The 17743-nt window shown below is 69.5% G+C and overlaps 8 protein-coding genes across 8 annotated transcripts in view; 5 read left to right on the plus strand and 3 right to left on the minus strand.

Annotated features, from left to right (window-relative positions):
* Nucleotides 1-570, minus strand: part of V1510DRAFT_417113 (AP complex, mu/sigma subunit) — a 1403-nt gene extending 833 nt beyond the window's left edge. Inside the window, exon 1 of the mRNA XM_066933891.1 lies at nt 385-570. Within this exon, the coding sequence (XP_066788918.1) occupies nt 385-459 (75 nt within the window). The 5' untranslated portion in view covers nt 460-570. The remainder of the gene's footprint in view (nt 1-384) is intronic.
* V1510DRAFT_417115 (spindle assembly checkpoint component Mad1) lies at nt 493-3092 on the plus strand. The gene is made up of 5 exons (XM_066933892.1): nt 493-888; nt 923-965; nt 997-1163; nt 1195-1287; nt 1319-3092. Exons 1-5 carry the CDS (start codon nt 754-756, stop codon nt 3026-3028), a joined length of 2148 nt encoding a protein of 715 aa, XP_066788919.1. The 5' UTR covers nt 493-753; the 3' UTR covers nt 3029-3092.
* Nucleotides 3093-3356: 264 nt separating this feature from the next.
* On the minus strand, nt 3357-4937 carry V1510DRAFT_403191 (exonuclease V; the record flags this gene model as incomplete). The annotated part of the gene is made up of 4 exons (XM_066932154.1): nt 3357-4367; nt 4399-4517; nt 4566-4697; nt 4727-4937. 4 exons carry the CDS (start codon nt 4935-4937, stop codon nt 3357-3359), a joined length of 1473 nt encoding a protein of 490 aa, XP_066788920.1.
* A 169-nt stretch (nt 4938-5106) lies between these two features.
* V1510DRAFT_403192 (uncharacterized protein) lies at nt 5107-5265 on the plus strand (the record flags this gene model as incomplete). The annotated part of the gene is made up of 1 exon (XM_066932155.1): nt 5107-5265. One exon carries the CDS (start codon nt 5107-5109, stop codon nt 5263-5265), a length of 159 nt encoding a protein of 52 aa, XP_066788921.1.
* Nucleotides 5266-5520: 255 nt separating this feature from the next.
* Nucleotides 5521-7489, minus strand: V1510DRAFT_417124 (P-loop containing nucleoside triphosphate hydrolase protein). Its single transcript, XM_066933893.1, has one exon. It carries the CDS (start codon nt 7371-7373, stop codon nt 5556-5558), a length of 1818 nt encoding a protein of 605 aa, XP_066788922.1. The 5' UTR covers nt 7374-7489; the 3' UTR covers nt 5521-5555.
* V1510DRAFT_417125 (peptide N-acetyl-beta-D-glucosaminyl asparaginase amidase A-domain-containing protein) lies at nt 7421-10269 on the plus strand. The gene has a single exon (XM_066933894.1). The coding sequence runs from the start codon at nt 7863-7865 to the stop codon at nt 10047-10049; it is 2187 nt and encodes a 728-aa protein (XP_066788923.1). The 5' UTR covers nt 7421-7862; the 3' UTR covers nt 10050-10269.
* A 1830-nt stretch (nt 10270-12099) lies between these two features.
* On the plus strand, nt 12100-14097 carry V1510DRAFT_417127 (uncharacterized protein). The gene is made up of 2 exons (XM_066933895.1): nt 12100-12551; nt 12586-14097. Exons 1-2 carry the CDS (start codon nt 12317-12319, stop codon nt 13719-13721), a joined length of 1371 nt encoding a protein of 456 aa, XP_066788924.1. The 5' UTR covers nt 12100-12316; the 3' UTR covers nt 13722-14097.
* Nucleotides 14098-14487: 390 nt separating this feature from the next.
* V1510DRAFT_394615 (Muniscin C-terminal mu homology domain-containing protein) lies at nt 14488-17615 on the plus strand. The gene is made up of 3 exons (XM_066931849.1): nt 14488-14719; nt 14751-16244; nt 16689-17615. Exons 1-3 carry the CDS (start codon nt 14678-14680, stop codon nt 17571-17573), a joined length of 2421 nt encoding a protein of 806 aa, XP_066788925.1. The 5' UTR covers nt 14488-14677; the 3' UTR covers nt 17574-17615.
* Nucleotides 17616-17743: the final 128 nt, after the last annotated feature.

Below are 17743 nucleotides of genomic sequence, written 5' to 3' on the forward strand. Positions count from 1 at the left end.
GCCCCCGCGCGCGCCGGCGCCGCCGGCGGGGGGGGCCCCCCCGGGGCCCGCCCCCCCCCCCGGGGGGCCCCCCCGCCCCCCCCCGGGCCCCCCCCCGCGGCCCCCGCCGCCGGAGGCTCACCCGCGAACGAGCCTCCGGCGGCGACTCCGTCGAGGGTACCTGCCCGTCGGGCAGAGCATATAGCCGCGACCTATAGGCGCTGTGGCGCACGCGGGCCGCGGGAGCTGCGGCTATAAGCCGCACGGCGTGCGGCTCGACCGGCCGGCCGCGTCTCCGTCGCACACCGCGCTCTCCGCCAGGCCCCGCCGGCCTTCTCCACCGGCGCCGCCGGCTCCGTGCCCTCCCGCCCACGCCTGCCGCCCCACGCCTGCCGCGCTACTCACATCGTACGGCGCGTAGTACTTGGCCAGCCGCGTCTTGCCCTGCCGGTTCTGGACAAGAATGAACTGGAGAACCATGGTGGATTCGTCGCGCCGCCAACTGTGCGCTGTGACGGCCACAGGCCCGGATGCTGCTGCGCTGTCGCTCGATGGCTGTCGACTGTCCGCGGAGGTCGAGTGCGGTCGTGGCGGCGTGATCGGCTTATTTACACAAAACGAGCCACACAACTCCAGCAGCCCACGCCGTGACCAGCATCCGGCCAGCACGACCACCACGCGTCCACGCAACTCGACCGGGCGCGTCCACGGAGCAGGCAGGCAGCGGATAAGAGGCGCGAAGGATCGCGGACGCAAGATCCGGCGTGCGGCACGATGAGGAAGTCAATGTCTGGATCAAGCGGAAACCCGGCGGCCGGCGCGAGCGGGATTCCGCGGCCACGGGCCGGGTCGGTGCTGTCGACGCCGTCGTCGGCGACCAAGAACACGCCGGCATCGGCGCGGCCAAAGGTAGTGCAGCGCGACGGCGCAGGCTGACCGGCAGAGCCTGCAACCGCCGCGGATACGGTCCGAGATCCCGCGGCCAGGTACGCACGCGCGCGAGCGCGCTGACCGCAGCGGCCGAGAACGGCGCATCGACCCTGGACACGCTGCGGGCCGAGAACTACGCGCTCAAGTACAAGCTGTCGAACGTGGAGGACGAGCGGGAGCGCGAAAAGCTGCGGTTCGAAAACACCATCCGGCAGCTCGAGCAGCGCGTCAAGGACGAGGGCAAGCGCGCGGACGTGAGTGGCGCGTCGAGCGTGCTGACGGCAGGCGCTCGAAAACGACCAGGCGTTCCTGTTTGAGCGGCAGAAGGAGACGGCGGAGGAGCTCAACCGGCTCAAGTCGCAGACATCGAGCCAGAGCGTGAGTGGCGCCACGGCCCCGCTGACGGCAGACGGACCTCGAGAAGAGCGTGCGCACGCTGCGGCAGAAGCTGGCCGAGGCCGAGGAGGAGCGGGACGAGTACGAGTCGACGCTGCGGACGCTGGAGGCGTCGTCGCGCCGCAAGCTCGACGAGGCGCGCGTGCGGCAGCGCGGCGTGGACGAGGCGGTCGCGGAGCTGACTGCGCGAGTCGAGACGCTCACCGCGGCGCTGTACGAGAAGGACACGGCGCTCAACGGCGAGCGGGACCGGGCGGCGGCGCTTGCGGGCGAGAACAAGTCGTTCCGGGCGCGGCTGGCGGACCTGGACACGCTCGCGGCCGTGCAGAAGGAGCTGTCCGGGCAGCTGGCGGCGGTCAAGGCGCTGGAGGCCAAGGTGCACGCGTACGAGCCCGAGCTCGAGCGGCTGCGCGACGAGCACCAGCGGCACAAGTTCGTGGTCGAGGAGAAGGCCATGCTCGAGTCGCGGCTGGGGCTAATGGACGACCTGCGGACGAAGCTGGCCGCGGCCGAGCTCGAGGCCAACACGCTGCGCGACGAGCGCGAGCGCTGGCACTCGTACCTCGACCGCGACGACACGTTCCGGACGCCGGAGGACGTCGTGCAGGCGCTGGGGCGCGAGCGCGCCGACAAGATCTCGCTGCTCGACAAGCTCGGCCGCATCGAGGCCGAGAACGCGGCCCGCGGCCAGGGCCTGCAGGAGGACGAGCACGAGCGCGGGACGCTGCGCGCGCGGATCGCCGAGCTCGAGGACAGCCTCGACAAGGCGTCCAAGCTGGCCGGCCGGGCCGAGCGGCAGCGCGCGTTGGCCGCCAAGGAGGCCGCGTTCCTGCGCGACCAGCTCAAGACGTACGACTCGGAGGAGACCGTGTTCATGCAGGGCAACTACGACCAGCACAAGGCCGAGCGCATCAGCGCGCTCGAGCAGCTGCTGGCCGCGGCCAAGGACGAGGTCGCGCGCGTCACGCGCGAGGCCGACGCGACGCTGGCCGCGGCCGTGCCCGCCCTCGGCAAGCGCATGCGCGACGACGGCGCCGACGAGCGCCTCGGCGAGCTCCTCCGCCGCAACCGCCAGATGCAGGACGAGTACGCCCAGCTCAAGCAGGCCGCCGAGGGCTTCCAGCGCGAGGCCGCCGCGCTCAAGAAGCAGGTCGCGGCCGCCGACGACCTGCGCCAGACCCAGGCGCGCGTCCTCGAGCTGCGCGACAGCCCGCTGGCCCACGACCAGGCCGTCAAGAGGCAGATGCTGGACGCGCTCCAGACCGAAAACAACGCGCTGCTGGCCCAGCTCGACGGCCGCCGCGACGACGTCGGCCAGTCCGTGCCCGTGGCCACGCTCGACCGGCTCCGGCTCGAGATCCGCGAGATCGAGAAGCAGCTCGCGGACCGCGAAAAGCGCATGCGCCGGCTGAAGGAGATCTGGTCGGCCAAGTCCATGGAGTTTCGCGAGGCCGTCTACTCGCTGCTCGGCTACAAGCTGGACTTTCTGCCCAACAACAAGGTCCGCGCGACGTCCATGTTTGCGTCGTCCGACGACGAGTCCTTCACCTTTGATCCCGACGCCGGCACCATGAAGCTCTCGGGCCGCACCGACAGCCCGTTTGCGCGCGAGTGCGCCAACCTGATCACGTTCTGGGTCCAGGAGCGCCGTGAGATCCCGTGCTTTTTAGCTGCGCTCAACCTCGAGCTCTACGACCGCACGACCAAGGCGGCCGCTTTTTAGCGCTATGTATGTATGTATTCTACGCAATGCAATATCTGAGCCGCACGCGGTGCGGCGCGAACAACTGGCCAGCAGCTATATGAGCCCTTTTGCCCGAAGGGCAGAAGGGCTCATATAGCCGCTGTGGCGCATAGCCGCCCGCAGGGCGTACCCCCGACGGAGTCGCCGCCGGAGGCTCGTTCGTGGCTGAGCCTCCGGCGGCGACTCCGTCGGGGGTGGCTGCCCTTCGGGCAGAAGCTGCCTCATATAGCCGCTGTGGCGCAGCCGTCCGCAGCACGGCTATAGGCGGCCATGCGCCTCTGGCGGTGCCGCCGCACGCGGTGCGGCGCTACTCCACGCGACTCTTCTTGATCAGCCGCGCAGCGTCCCTGATGGCGTCCAGGCGCCACTGGCAGCGCGTGCTAAACACGCAGCTGCGGCACTTGAACGTCTCGTCGATGGCCACGCCAACCGGCTGCCGCTGGCCGCTCCACAGCTCGAGCACGCGGTTCTTGTAGTAGGCAAACTCGGAGGCCCGGTACGGAAAGTGCTGGCGCGAGAAGCCCTCGCCGTCGCCCTGGAAGATGTAGGTCGCATACATGTCGTTCGAGAGCTTGCCCTGGAACTGGGCGGCCTGGGCGATGACGAGGTCCCAGAGGTCGGCCGAGGTGCGGACCCGGTCCATCGGGATGTCGTATTCGTCCTCAACAAACTCGCGCACCTCGGCCAGGAACCCCTCTTGCAGCGGCCGGTCGAGATCGATTCGATAGGCGCGCGCCCAGTCCGCGTACACAAACCGGCCGTCGATCAGGTCGCGCATCATATCGTGGTACCACATGAGCTGGTGGTGGTGCGAGCGCATCTGCGTGCGCATGGGGAGCTGCCGGCTGTTGCGCGTCTTGTACTCGACGATCTTGAGTGTGCTGGCGGCAGCGTCGTGCTCCGGCTCGACCGACGGCGACCGCGGCGGCTCGGCCGCGACCAGGCCCTCGGGTCCGCGGCGACGCGGCAGCGGCGGCGCCTGCCGGTCAAACACGACCTCGTCGATGATGCCCGACACAAAGCGGCCGTCGACGGTGCCGTACATGCGCAGCTCACGCGTCTTGCCGGTGTGGTACAGCGAGTGCAGGCCCGTGAGCATGTTGACGAGCTTCAGCGCCTGCGACTCGTACCGGGTCACGGCCTCCGCGGTCTCCGGGGTCAGGTTGAACGGCACCAGCAGCTCGCGCTCAATCTTCTCGTGGATCTTGCGGCCCTTTTCGATGATCGCCATCTGCTCCGGCGTCGGTTTCGTCCGCGTGTAGAGCTGGTAAAAGTACTGCAGCTCGCACCAGCTCGACGGCGACGACAGCTGCGTGACCTGGCGTCAGCGGGCCCGTGCCTGCACCTACACTAAACGCGCGCAGGCCTGGCCGCAGCACGGCCGCGCGTGCGTCCGCGTTGTCAAACAAATTCAGCGGCAGCATGCCGTCGTCGGCCACGACCTCGGCCTCCGTGGACTGGCTCGACACTAGACCGCGCTCGTAAGCTCAGCAGCTGGCGGCGCAGCTCCACTTACGCTCCACCAGGAACCCGCGCACGTCGTCGTACGAGATGATCTGGTCCATGAGGAACTCGACGTCGTCGTCGGCGGCCACCACCGTGGCCTGGCTGTCGGTCTCATACTCGATGGGCTGCGACGCACGGTCGTCTGGGTCAGCGCGTCCGGCTGGCACGTACCCTCGACTGCGGCCTGCAGCTGCGTCTCTGTGTCGCTGTCCCACGAGATCAGCGAGCCGTAGTCGGACTCGTCGCCGGGCGCGTCGTCGACGGTCAGAAAGTCGCCGTACGCACGTTTGCCGCGCTGGGCGTGTTGCTCGGGGTCCGACGCGTGCTCCGCGTGCTTCTGGCGTCCAGCGAGGTCCTCGATGTCGCCGATGTCCGCGTTCATTCGGCCGACTGCGGTGGACGGCGGGCACGGAGACGCGAGCGCGAAGCCGGGGTTAGGGCCGCGCCCGCCGCACGGTCTGCGGCTGCCCGTGTCGCGCCGCGCGACACTTATGTTCGCCGACGCCCCGCTTATAAAGGCCCAACGGCGCCCTCCGCCCGGCATAGCCAAAATGTGTAAGCCCAGCAGCTGTGGAACGTGCAACAAGAAGTCGTGGTGGGGCTGCGGCCTCCACATCCCGTCGGTCATGGACTCGGTCCCGAAGGACGAGTGGTGCACCTGCGCCAAGCCGACCGGCAGCGAGTACCCGCCGAAGGGCCTGGCGCCGTGACTCGCCTCGGGCGGGCTGTCGAGCTGCGCGGTGCAGTGACGCAATTACGATCTGGCTATGGTGTATGTAGTGAATGGAGTCGAGATCTTGGAGGAGGAAAACGGCTCGGATCCCTGGAGGCGGGCGTTGCCAGCCGCACGGCGTGCGGCTGCCACGGCACGCCGCACGGCGCGCGGCTCGACGGAGACGCCCGACCGCCGCACACCGTGCGGCTCAAACTGCGCTACGTGCCGCCGCACGTCGTGCGGCTCAGGATCGTGTCAAAATGTATTATTCGCGCAGCCGCACTGTCACTTGTGCCAGTACCGCAGCACCAGGTACGTCATGAGCCGGTACGCCGCTACCAGCGCCACCACCAGGCCCGCCCACAGTCCCACGTTCTCGGTCGAATACCCCAGGCTCTCGAGCACGGCCGTGCCCTCGATCTTGCACTCGCTCTCCAGCGCGGACGTGTACATGCAGTGGCACGCCGAGTCGCACTCGTAGTCGCGGTTCTCGAACTCGTTGAACATCATCCCCTGGAACACGTACCGCTGGTAATTGACCCAGTAGAAAGTGTAGTACCAGAACTTGTTGATCACGTTCGCCGACACCAGAAAGCCGCCGACCGACATCCACAGGCCGTTGGCAAACGCGGTCAGCGCGAGCGCGACCACGAAGATCGGGAACGCAGTCGACACAAACACGGTCATGCTCTCGGCGGCAACCAGGTCCAGAAACAGCCACATCAGGTACTTGAAGAAGCCCGTCGCCGAGTGGTGGAAGTTGCACATGAAGTACGTGACCACGCTGAAGATGAGCGCGATCGCAAACAGAAACGGCAGGCCGATGATCAGGTTCGAGACCACGAACGCAAACGGGCCGTACAGGCCGTTCGCGCGGTCCTTGCGGTACGAGCTGAAGTCCTCGAGGTAGGCCGGGATGTAGGCCACCGACATGAACGACATGAACGCGCCCGAGAAGAAGATGGCGTTGATAAACGGCTGGATGTTGCGCTGCGCGGTCGACAGCCGCAGCCAGACGGTGCCCATCATGATGGCCAGGCCCAGGTACATGACCACGCGGACGTAGTAGGCCAGAATGTCGCGGCGCGATTTGATGGCCAGCCGGCGCAGTAGCGTCAGCGTCTGGCGCAGCTCGAGCGCCGGCCCAGCCGACGTCGTGACCTCTGCGGAGCTGCTGGAGCGCTTGGACTCGGCGGCCAGGGCTGGCGGCGCGGCCCACTCGTCGGCGTGGGCGTGCCAGTGCGCGCACAGCCGGTCGACGACGGCGAGCTTGTCGGAGGCGTCGGCGTCGTCGGTGACAAAGTCGGTGTTGATCAGGTCGAGCACGAACTCGGACGGGTTGAAGAACGCCGCGACCGGGTGGGCGGTCGTGGCAAAGTACTCGGTCAGCGCCGCGACCGGGCCGTTGTAGACCGTGCGGCCGCGGCTCAGGAACGTGACCTGGTCGAAGAGCTGGAACGTGGCCGTCGACGGCTGGTGGATCGAGGTCACGACGATCATGCCCTCGAGCTTGGCGATCCGGCGGATCGTGCTGATGACCTCGTGCGACGCGGTCGAGTCGAGCCCGGACGTCGGCTCGTCCAGGAACAGCACGCGCGGACTGGTGATGATCTGCGAAGCCACGCTCACCCGGCGCTTCTGGCCACCGGAGATGCCCTTCTGCAGCGGGGTGCCGACGCGCGTGTCGGCCTGGCCGGCGATGCCGAGCAGCCCGAGAATCTCCGCGACGCGGTCACGCCGGACGGACGCCGGCACCTGCGACAGACGCGCGGCAAAATCGACCGTCTCGCGCACGGTCAGCGAGCCGATCAGCGAGTCCTCCTGCTCGACATAGGCCGACACCCGGCGGATCCCCGCCGTCGTCGCGGTCTCGCCGTCGATGCTGACCACGCCCTCAAGCTGCGCCGCCGGCGGCACACCGCGGTGGGCGAGCACGTTGAGCAGCGTGGTCTTGCCGGACCCTGACGGGCCCATTAGGGCCATCACGTCACCGGGCCTGAGCACGCCATAGGCGCGGTCCAGGAGCACGGACTCCCCACTGGCGGCTGCCTTGTTTGGCACTTTCACGGTTACGTCGGCCCATCTGAACTCGTTGACAGCCATGGCGGTGATGGCGTGATCGGGGGCTTGCGGGCTCGCTTCGCATTTTAACAATAGACGGCCGCCCTGCCGACTCCCGCGTGCCCGGTGCCCGGTCGTCAAGCGAGCGCGTACGTTCGTGCAGATGGGCGATCACGCTTAGCCCGAGTCGCCGACTATTCGGTAGTCCCCGTCCAAGACGCCGGGTCGGCGAGTGGGAGTTGCTGTATCGGTGCTAGCGCGCTGCGCGAACGCCTGCGCGCTACGCCGCTCTATCGCGCGCCGGGTAACACCACCAAGGGTGCGGCTGGCCCCCGGAACACCCGTCGCGGAGCGCGCCGCACGGCGTGCGGCGCCTTACCCGGTCCGATAGCGATACGTCGCGCGGGCGAACCGCAGCCGACCACGACCCGCCCAGCCGACAAGCCGCGCACGCGGACAGCACGCGCCAGATAAGCTTCGCACAACGAGCACGGCGGCCAAATCCCTGCCGCAGCCCGCGGAACAGACGCCATGGAGAAAGCGAACGCGGAGCCGGTAGCGGTCGCCCCGGCGGCCGGCCAGCGCCAGAACATATGTGTCCGGGCCGGTGACGACGCCGCGTGCGCCCGCCCCGCCGACGTCAGCGAAAAGCCCGCGGATTTCGATCTCGACGACCAGGACGTGGCCGGTGGGTACGTCGTCGTCGTCGTCGACCACGAAGACGCACGACTGCTGGATGGATCCAGAGCTTCCCGACGCAAAATGAGGATGCAGGCCGCAGTCAAGAGGCTGCACTCGAGCATGCGCACGTTCATGGTAGCGTTCGTGATGCTCTTGTTGCTGTCGTACCATGCGCACCGCTCGGCGGAGCCGGACGACCACGGTGCCGTCGGCGCACCCGAGCCCGACCGCGCCGGCACAGACGGTGTCGAGCCTCTGGAGGTGATCCAGGTCTACACGCCGCCGCGGGCGCCTGGCGAGGCTGTGGCCGAGACCGAGATCATGCAGCACACGTTTGGTTTCTCGTACGGCCGGCCGTTTGTCGGCAAGTACTCGCCCCCCGACGAGAAATTTACGCATGTGCATTGGACGCTTTCGACCAAGAGCCGCGGGCGCCAGTTCGACCGACTGGCCCTGATGTTTCTGGACGACCACGAGGTGTGGCGGACGTCGACGGCCGAGCCGACCGATAACGGCATCCACTTCCAGTACACGAAGGACATGACGCCGTACCTGGCGCTGCTCAAGAAGGACCGCACGTTCGTCTTCGAGATGGGCAACCTTGTCGACGACACGTACACGGGCAAATTCGAGATGACGCTCACGGCGACGTACTTCCTGGCCAAGTCCAAGGACCTGGACGAGGACGCGCGGCCGGCCGACGGCGTGGTTGCGTTGTCGGCCCGGCGCGGCAGCCAGGGCAAGCCCTCGCACTTTTCGCTCCCGCAGGATCGCGCCATGACCCCCATCAAGCTCGAGCGCGACGTTGTGCGTGCGGTCGCTGTCATACACGCGAGCGGCAACGCTGCCGAGGAGTTCTGGTACACCAACGCCGTCAACGAGTACAAGGACGCGTTCCAGGACACCCGGCTGCCCGGACACGGCCCGCATCGCGAGGTCCAAGTCTGGGTCGGCTGGAAGCTGGCCGGCGTCGTGTTTCCGTACCCGGTCATCTTCACGGGTGGCATTGCGCCGGGCCTGTGGCGGCCGATCGTCGGCATCGGCGCCTACGACGTGCCGTCTTACGAAATCGACTTGACGCCGTTCCTGCCCGACCTCTGGGCCGGCGCGCGCGTCGAGCTCCGCGTCGACAGCGGCCAGGACGCCATCGACCGCGACTGGATCGTCAGCGGCAACGTGCTGACGTGGTCGCGCGAGGGCGCTGTCGGCTCGGGCCACATCACCGAGTACGAGGTCGCGCCGCTGCGGCTCACCGTCAACGGCACGCTCGGCAGCGACAAGACCGAGCTCAACGTGACGTCGACGGCGTCGCGCTCGCTGCGCGTCCAGAGCGTGCTCAGCTTCGACGACCAGGAGTCGTTTGAGCAGCACTCGTGGGAGCAGAACATGACGTCGACCAACCGCCAGTGGTACCGCGGCAGCGGCCAGCGCCAGCAGATCTGGGCACGCACGACCGGTTCCGACGTGGGCACGCTGCAAACGCGCGTCTACGACTACCCGCTCGAGGCTGATTCGCTCTACGAGTTCCAGCCGGTGTTCCGGATCGCGGCCGAGGTCGCCCGCGGACTGTCGGTACAGACCAGTGACGATGTCGACAAGCAGTCGGACCTGTGGACGCACCAGTCTGGCCACGCCTATTACATCGCGCAGGACCCCGAGACGCACAAGGGCCCGTACGGCGGCGGCGCGACCGAGCAAGGCTACGTCGACGCGGCCGGCGAGGACTACTACTGGCGGACCGTGCGCGCGTCCAACGGCCGGATCGTGCGAGACCTGGAGATCGGCGGCGACGAGACCGGCCTGAAGGCAGCGCAGCGCATGGTGGATCCGGTCGTGCGGGCGGTGGCGACGTTTGACGTGCCCGAGTTCTCGCTCGACGTGTCAAAACACGTGCCAGCCAGCGCCGACGTGGCGGCGGCGACGGCGCGGTCAGGTGACGCGGAACTGCCGCTCGTGTGCGGCGCCGCAGCCGGCGCGGCGTCATATGACGCGCAGGCGGCATGTGTTCGGCGGATTCTGGGCCGCGGCCCGCGCTGATGGATCCAACGGCCGGGAGCGTCCGAAGGTGGGCATGCTTGGCGTCTGAAAACGCGTCCCCTTGGCAGCCCGATCTGGGCAGCTGTAACATGTACACATGGCGCGGCTGACGATGGTGTAACGGTAACGGTGTCTGGAGCTTATTTGGTAGTCTGAAACGTTGGTAATCACTCGCTCGACTTTGCGCCCATTGGCCGGCATCCAGGGGCGGTTCTAGAAAGGCGCATCGTGCGACGGCGGAGATGCCGTCTGCAGCGTAGCTGCTGTTCTAGCGGCGTACGTGCCTGCAGCACCCTTCATGGTGTCCGCGCCAGGGGGTGTTGTGACCGGCAGTGGCTTTGACCGGGCACGCTGGTGGCCGTTGGGCCGGCAGTAGGCCAGGCACAAGCTCGCCGGCGCCAGCAGACTGGCCGGCCGGCCACGGCCGTGGCGTGTAGTGGGCGGTGGCGGACGTGGCCACGCCGCGAGAGAGCGGCGGGCATGCAGACGCGGTGCGGGTCTCGCGCAGGCGTGTGCGATCACGGCGCGTGTGAGTCACTGCTGAGACCCCCGGCGTGAGTCGACACGAGGAGTGCACGAGCGCAGGCCGCGGAGGCTGCTGCAGCCGCAGAACGGACGGCCCGCGCGGACGCACGGCCGGCGCGAGCCGGGGTCGGATGACACAGGCTGGTTCGCGGCGGCCACGACCGGGGTAGCTGCGAAGGAGGGCTCGCTGCTGCCGGCTGGCGCGGCGCGGGGCTCGCGCCGCAGTCCGTGCGGCGCGCCGGAATGTAGCCGCAACCGCGCTTGCCGCATGCGGCATGGACCAAGGGGCAACAAATACACGTAGCACCGCCGCGCATACGCACGCGGGCACGCACGGCTGAGCCGCTGCCGGAGGGGCACACGCGTCGCCCACCCGCGCGTGCGCCGATCGCGGTGGCCGGACGCACCGGCCCGCACGGCGGCTGGCTGCCATCGTCAGGGCGGGGCTGGCCATGAGGCCGTCGACCAAGGCCCCGGCCAAGGCACCTTCCCAGCCGCGGCCCCCGCCCTGCCGCGGCGGTCAGCCACAGCCTCAAACACCGCGGCAGCGTGTCGCACACAGACCCAACGGGCCGGCGAGGCATGACCACATGCGCAGTGGCGCTAGTCCGCACACAGTGACGCGCTCCGGCGTCCTGGCTGCCGCCGGCACCGCTGCGGCCGCCCCCCCTTGCGCGCGTAGCCGGTATTGGCACAAGCCGGAGCGCGTCAGCAAGGGCGTGCCCTGGGCGGACCAGGCACCCTTGCTTCCGGGGGCGTCGCCGGTACCGCTGGCGTGAGTTGGCGCGGGCGGTAGCTTGGTCCGGGCCGGTTGCAAGCGCGGACGCGGTCTCGCGGCGTCGCGAGTACCCCGCCGGCCTGTTCAGCCGGCCGCTGCGGGCAGCGGGGATTGGCCGGCTCAGGCAGCGCGCGGCCGCAAGGAGCTAGCGCCACCCACCGGCGTCAATAAATGCGCGCTTTGCAGAGCTACGGTGCGCCAATGCACGCGCCTGCGTCCGATTACATGCAGCCCTTCGCCCACGCCTGCCGCATGCGGCCTGCCGGCAGGCGGCTACTGGACCGGCGTGCCCGCGCCCGCCGCTTCGGTCAGAGAGCCAGGTCAGGCAGGTCTCCTGCCGCCCGCACGGTCACGGTGCCGGCCGGTGCGCCACTTACAGCTAGCGCCCGCCCTCGCCCGGCCCTGTACCTTGCCTGACCCAGGCTAGCGGACCACGCTAGGCTGGCGCGCGCACCCGCTGGCGCGTCGCGTCCTTCGCATTGGACCTCTAGGTTTATCGCCCTGTTTGGGATTCATCCTGTTCAGGCTAGTGCCTGGCTCCCGGGGGCTTACTTTTATTTACGCATGACCCTGTCGGGACTAGTATCACTATCTCCCCTGCATTTTTCACGCAACTTTCTTCCTTGCGTTGCACCGGCTCTCCCTTTCTACTCCTACTACTCTACTCCTACTCGTTTTACCTTGACGCAGTAATCTCATTTTTGGCGTGTTTCCGGTCGTAGACGTACACAAGGCCTCGTAGTGCCACAGGCCGGCGCTGGCAGTGGCCTCTTTTATTCCCTGCGGTTCCCTAGAATTCTGTTCCTGTTCCCATCGTTCGTTCCCCAAGCCTCGCCAGCTATCCTTCCCTCGCCTCAGCGGATCGGTCAGAGATCGCTCGTGGAGTTGCAGAAATTGCAGTACAGTCGTTCATTATTCCTCTCAGTCGTTTCGCCGGACCTAGAACCGGCCGTCAATTGCAGGCATGACCAACCAGCACCACCACCACGCGGCCCACGCCGTCCACCAGCCCGTCCGTCGTGCGACCGGATCGGTGCACTCGGGCCTGGGCCTGCCCCACGAGAAGCGCGAGGCGGCCAACATTGTTGAGCGCCGCGTGAAGACGATCTACCGCACGCACACGGTGACGCTGGCGCGCACGTCGTCGACTGCGCCGGCGTCGACGGTGGCTGCCGTGGTCAAGGACAAGGCCATTACGAGTAAGTAGCGCGCCCAAGGCGGGACTGACGACAGCGGTGTCCTCTGTTTCGACCGACGTTCCGCTCGAGACGGCGTCGTCGACGCTGGACGACATCAAGTCGACGATTGCGGCGTCGAGTTCGTCGTCGGCGGCGGCGGCGGCGTCGACCTCGGCCAGCACCGAGACTGGCTCGCTCTCGTCGTCGACGTCCAAGTCGTCGGGCAACTCTGCCGGCACGCGTGCCGGCATCATCATCGGCGTGATTGCGGCCGCGCTCTTGATCGGAGGTCTCGTGATTTTCCTGTTCTGGCGCCACAAGAAGACCAAGGCGCAGGCGTCGGTGGCGGTCGCGGCCGACATCGAGTCTAAGGAGAAGGCGTTCCGGCCGTTCAAGACGCCGCAGATGGCGTCGCCGCAGCCGGCGCACCTGCCGTCGGACGCGCCGCGTCTGTCGGTGCGCGTCAGCAAGCACACGTCGGGCCTGCTTCCGTTTTCGCTGCTGTCGGGCAAGCCGCAGACGCAGCAGCAGCAGGCGATCCAGGACCGCGTGAAGCGCCAGTCGTCGATGTACGACAGCTTCCCGGTCAAGGCGATCAAGAAGGACGTGAGCGACGACAAGATGTCGTTCAAGACGGCGAACGGCTCGCAGACCACGCTTGCGTCCGAGAAGGACCAGATGCGCGCGCAGTCGCCGGCGTCGAGCGACTACTCGTCGGCCGAGTCGGTTTCGTCGCGCGACTCGGTGGCGTCGCAGTCGCCGCCGCAGTCGCCGGTGATGGTCGTGGCCGCGCCGACCGAGGCCGGTGCCAAGACGTCGAACGTGCACCGTGCGCTGATGACGTTCACGCCCACGATGCACGACGAGCTGGCGCTGGCCGAGGGCCAGCTCGTGCGCATCCTCCACGAGTACGACGACGGCTGGGCGCTGTGCATGAAGCTCGACCGCTCGGCGCAGGGCGTGTGCCCGCGCGCGTGTCTGTCGGAGAAGGCGCTGCGGCCGCGGCCGAAGCGCGCCACGCGCGCGTCTAACAACAAGGTGTCGTCGATCCCCGAGGCGGCCTCGCCGACGTCGATGTCGTCGTCGACCACGGTCGCGTCTGCCGAGGACCGCCCGAGCTCGGCCGAGGGCCCGCAGACGCCGTCGATCCAGGTTTTCCCGCCGGACGAGGACAAGCCGCTGCCGCAGTAGGCGCGGCCATTTTTGACTTTGGTTGATTTCTGCCCCACGCTCGTTACTATCACTATCAAATTACACTCGTTTACTAAGGGTCCAATGCACACCGGCCCGGGACAGGCGGCGGTGTGCCGCGCGACGCGCGTTTATGAGCAAAATGGACAAGTACATGATATGATATGCCGGTCGCTCTGATTTCCTTTGATATTTACACTCATCTACCCGATATATAGTCTCTCATTAAGGCCGGCCGGACGCCGGTCCTGTATTTCTATTGTTATGTCTCTTTGTTTAGGTTCTGCTTGGTTTGCGACCTGGTCGGCGGAGGCGCCGCCGCCGGCCGGCCGCGTGCACCCTGGGGGGTGCGAGTAATAAATAAGTTACTGAAGAAGGGGGCAAGGGGTGCGCAGGGCGCCCGGCTCCGGCTGTGGTTGGTGCTGCGGGTGGCAGGGGCGGGCGCGCCGCAGCCGGCGTGCTCGCGCCGCACGCGATGCGGCTTGCGCGCGGGCGCCGCGCACGTGGTGCGCCGCACCGCGCGCGGCGGGCGGCGAAGGCCGGCGCGGTTACCCGCCCGACCCCGCCGCGCGCCGCAGGCCGTGCGGCGCATCCGCCCCGCTGGGTCCGGCGGTTCCGGCGCCGCGCCCGGGCCCCGCACGCACCGCCACAGGCCGGGTGCCCGGGGCCGGCCCAAATGCAAACCCGCGCATTGCGCGCAGGACCGGCGGCGTGGCCGGGCTAGGGCTGCCCGGCGGCCCAGAGCCTCCGCGCCGGCCCGTGCGGTGCCGCGGCGCTGGCGTAGATCCACGGCGGGCCAATCCCCTCTTCCCATCACCTCATCGCTATCACCGTGGACAGCGCCAGGCTCGACACGCACCACGGCCGAGGACTCGGTCGAGAAGAGCAGGACCGCAGCATTGCGCGCACAGCAGGCGACCGCACCGGCCGAGACCGGACCCGAGCTAGCCATTGAGATGGAGTCGTTCACCCAGAGCGTCTACGTGGACAAGATCCTGGTACGTCGGCGCACGGCCGCGCTGACCGCAGTCGTCGCTGCCGCCGACGGAGGCCGTGGCCCTGCTGCGGCAGCGGCTGCGCGCGGCCCGGGCCGCCAACGACGAGGTCGTCGACTGGCTCAACGAGCGCTCGCGGATCGAGGAGGCGTACGCCGCGGGCCTGCGCCGGCTGGCGACCCGCCCGGCCATCGCCAACGCGCACGCGCTCGGCTCGTTCGGCGCGACGTGGACCGGCTTTGTGCAGTCGGCCGGGCAGGCGGCGGACGCGAGCTCGATGTTTGTCCAGCGGCTTGCCCGCGACGTGATCAAGCCCACGGGCGAGGGCACCGCCACCCGCGACTGGCAGGAGATGCGCGCGATCGAGGAGCACCTGGCGACGGTGGCCCGCGGCATCGACGAGGCCGAGGAGCGCGTGGACAAGGTCAAGAAGAAGGGCGCCCGCGTCGGCGCCACGCGTGTGGCTGGTGCCCACCAGGACGTCAACAATGCCATTGCCGAGTGGGACAACCAGGCCCCGCTGGTCTTTGACAAGTTCCAGGGCATCGACGAGGGCCGCCTGCTGCTGCTCAAGAACGTGTTGACCCGGTACCAGACCTGCGAGGTCGACAAGGCCCAGACCGTGGTGTCCGTGTGCGAGGGCAACCTCAACAGCCTGCTCTCGTTCGAGCCCGCGGACGAGGTCCAGCTGTTTGCGACCCAGATCGCGACCAACGGCGCGCCGGCCGAGCTGCGCGAGCCCGCGCGGCCGCGCGCGGCGCCGGCGCCGGCGCCTGTGCCGGCGCCGGCCCGCCGCCGCGGCTCGGTCCAGCCCGACGACAAGTCGACGCACTCCAAGGAGCACACGCCGAGCAAGTTCAAGACCCGCGTGGGCACCATGTTCCGCAAGGGCGACCGCCGGAGCATCTTCAAGTCCTCGGCGGACAAGGACGACGCGCCGGCGGTCCCGCGCCGGGACACGGACTCGGTCCGGTCCGTGCCGCGCCTCGAGTCCGTGCCGACCACGGCCAGCACGGCCACGGCGGGCTCGGCGGGCTCGGCCGCGGGCCCGCCGGCCGCGGCCGCGGCCGCGGCCGAGCCGCCGGCCGTGCGCCGCGTCGACTCCGAGGGCTACACGATTCCGCCGGCGGCCGAGGACCCGGACGCGATCACCGAGTCCGGACCCGCGTACCACGTCGACATCCGCCCGGACGCCATCCGCGAGCAGGACGAGGCCTCGCAGGCCGCCGTGACCGCCGTGGCCTCGTCGCTGCGGTCGCGGCCGACCGTGTCCGGCCGGAGCACGCGCGGCCGCCGCAGCGAGCTGCCGAGCGCGTTTCTGGCCGACGGCGTGGCCGGCAGCCCGCCGTCGACGGCGGCCTCGGCGACGTCGGCCACGTCCGGCGCCGCCAACGGCACGAACGGCACGAACGGCACGGGCCCGGACCCGTCCATCTGGCGCATTGCCGCCGACCCGGGCCCGCAGACGTTCGAGCCCATGTCGCGGACGGCGTCGACGGCGGCGTCGCCGGCGTCGACGGCGCCGCCGGTCCCGCCGCACGGCTCGCACCTGGCCGGAAACCCCTACGGCCCGTCGCTGACGGCGGCCGAGGCGGCGTCGCTGGCCGCGACGGCGCCGGCCGCGCCGGCGGCTGCGCCGGGGGCCGCGCCGGCCGCGGCCGAGCCGCCGACGGACCCGCCGGCGTACGAAACGCCGACGACGCCGGCCCAGGAGGAGCTCTACGTGCCGGTGTCGGAGCCGGCTGCGCCTGCGGCGGCGGCCGCGGCCGCCCCAGTCGTCCCGGTCGCCGCCGGCGTCGCTGCCGGCGCGGCCGCCTTCGCCGCCGACGCGGCCTTCGACCCGGCCGCCACGTCCACGCCGGCCGCATCCGACTCGCGGCTGGCCTCGCCGCCGCTGCCGACGGTGGACAGCGCGGACGTGCACGCCAGCGCGTTCGCCGCGGTCGACACGTCCGTCTCGACCGAGTCCGAGCCGTCGACGGCGCCGCTCGACCTGGCGCTGCTGTCGTCCGAGGTCTCCGAGACCGTCCACGCGACCATCCGCGGCGGCGAGCCCACGCGCGCCACGGTCATCGGCGAGGTCACGGTGGCGTACGGCGCCGCGTACGGCGCGTCCGCGCCCGGCACCGAGCGCACGCTCGTGTTCCGGCTGACCAACACCGGCGGCATCGACCGGATCGTGCCCAACATCGGGTTCCTGACGCCGCTCAAGGACGAGCCGCAGGCGTACCGCGCGCAGCTGATCGCGCTCGTGACGGAGCCCGCGCCGGTGGCGTTCAAGTACGGCTACACGGCGCTGGCCGGGGCCGGCGCGTTCTCGGGCGTGCCGCTGACGGCGCGGCCGGTGTGGAAGATCGAGCCCGGCCAGACGTCGATCCTGATCCTGTACTCGATCCACGCCGAATACCCGGCCGACACGCTCGCCCTGGACTCGCTGACGTTCTCGGTCGGGGTCGGCGGCGCGGCCATCACGCAGTGCCAGTCGCTGCCGCTGGGCACGTTCAACGCCGACACGGCCAAGCTGGAGATCCCGGTGCCGGCCGGCGAGAGCGGCAAGATCGTGCTGGCCAAGGGCGAGGAGCAAAAGGTGCTCGTGCGGTTCTGGACCGACGGCGAGGCCAGCGAGGCCGCGGACGGCGTGGGCCTGGCGTTCTCGTACACGCTGCCGCCGCGGACGCTGCCGGCGGCCGAGGCGACGCGCGAGGTGCGCGTGGAGGTCCTGGACGAGAACACCGACACGACGGACGACTCGGACCCGTTTGCGGACGACGCCGAGGCGGCGACGCCGGCGCACGCGTGGGAGGCCGTGGCGACGACGAAGAACGTGCGGTCGGGCAAGTACGCGGTGCTGGCGTAGCAGTCAGATAGAACTTTCAATTGATTTACATTCGGTCAGAGAGACCGTGGCGGTGCGGGCGGTGCGGGCGGTGCGGCGCCGCACGGCGCGCGGCGCGGGGCGCGGCCCCCCCCCGGGGGGGCCCCCCCCCCCCCCCCGCCCCCGGGGGGGCGCCCCCCCCCCCGCGCCCG

Source organism: Dipodascopsis tothii (genome assembly GCF_038497935.1).
Source record: "Dipodascopsis tothii strain CBS 759.85 unplaced genomic scaffold V1510scaffold_15, whole genome shotgun sequence".
NCBI lineage: Eukaryota > Fungi > Ascomycota > Lipomycetes > Lipomycetales > Lipomycetaceae > Neoaidaea > Neoaidaea tothii.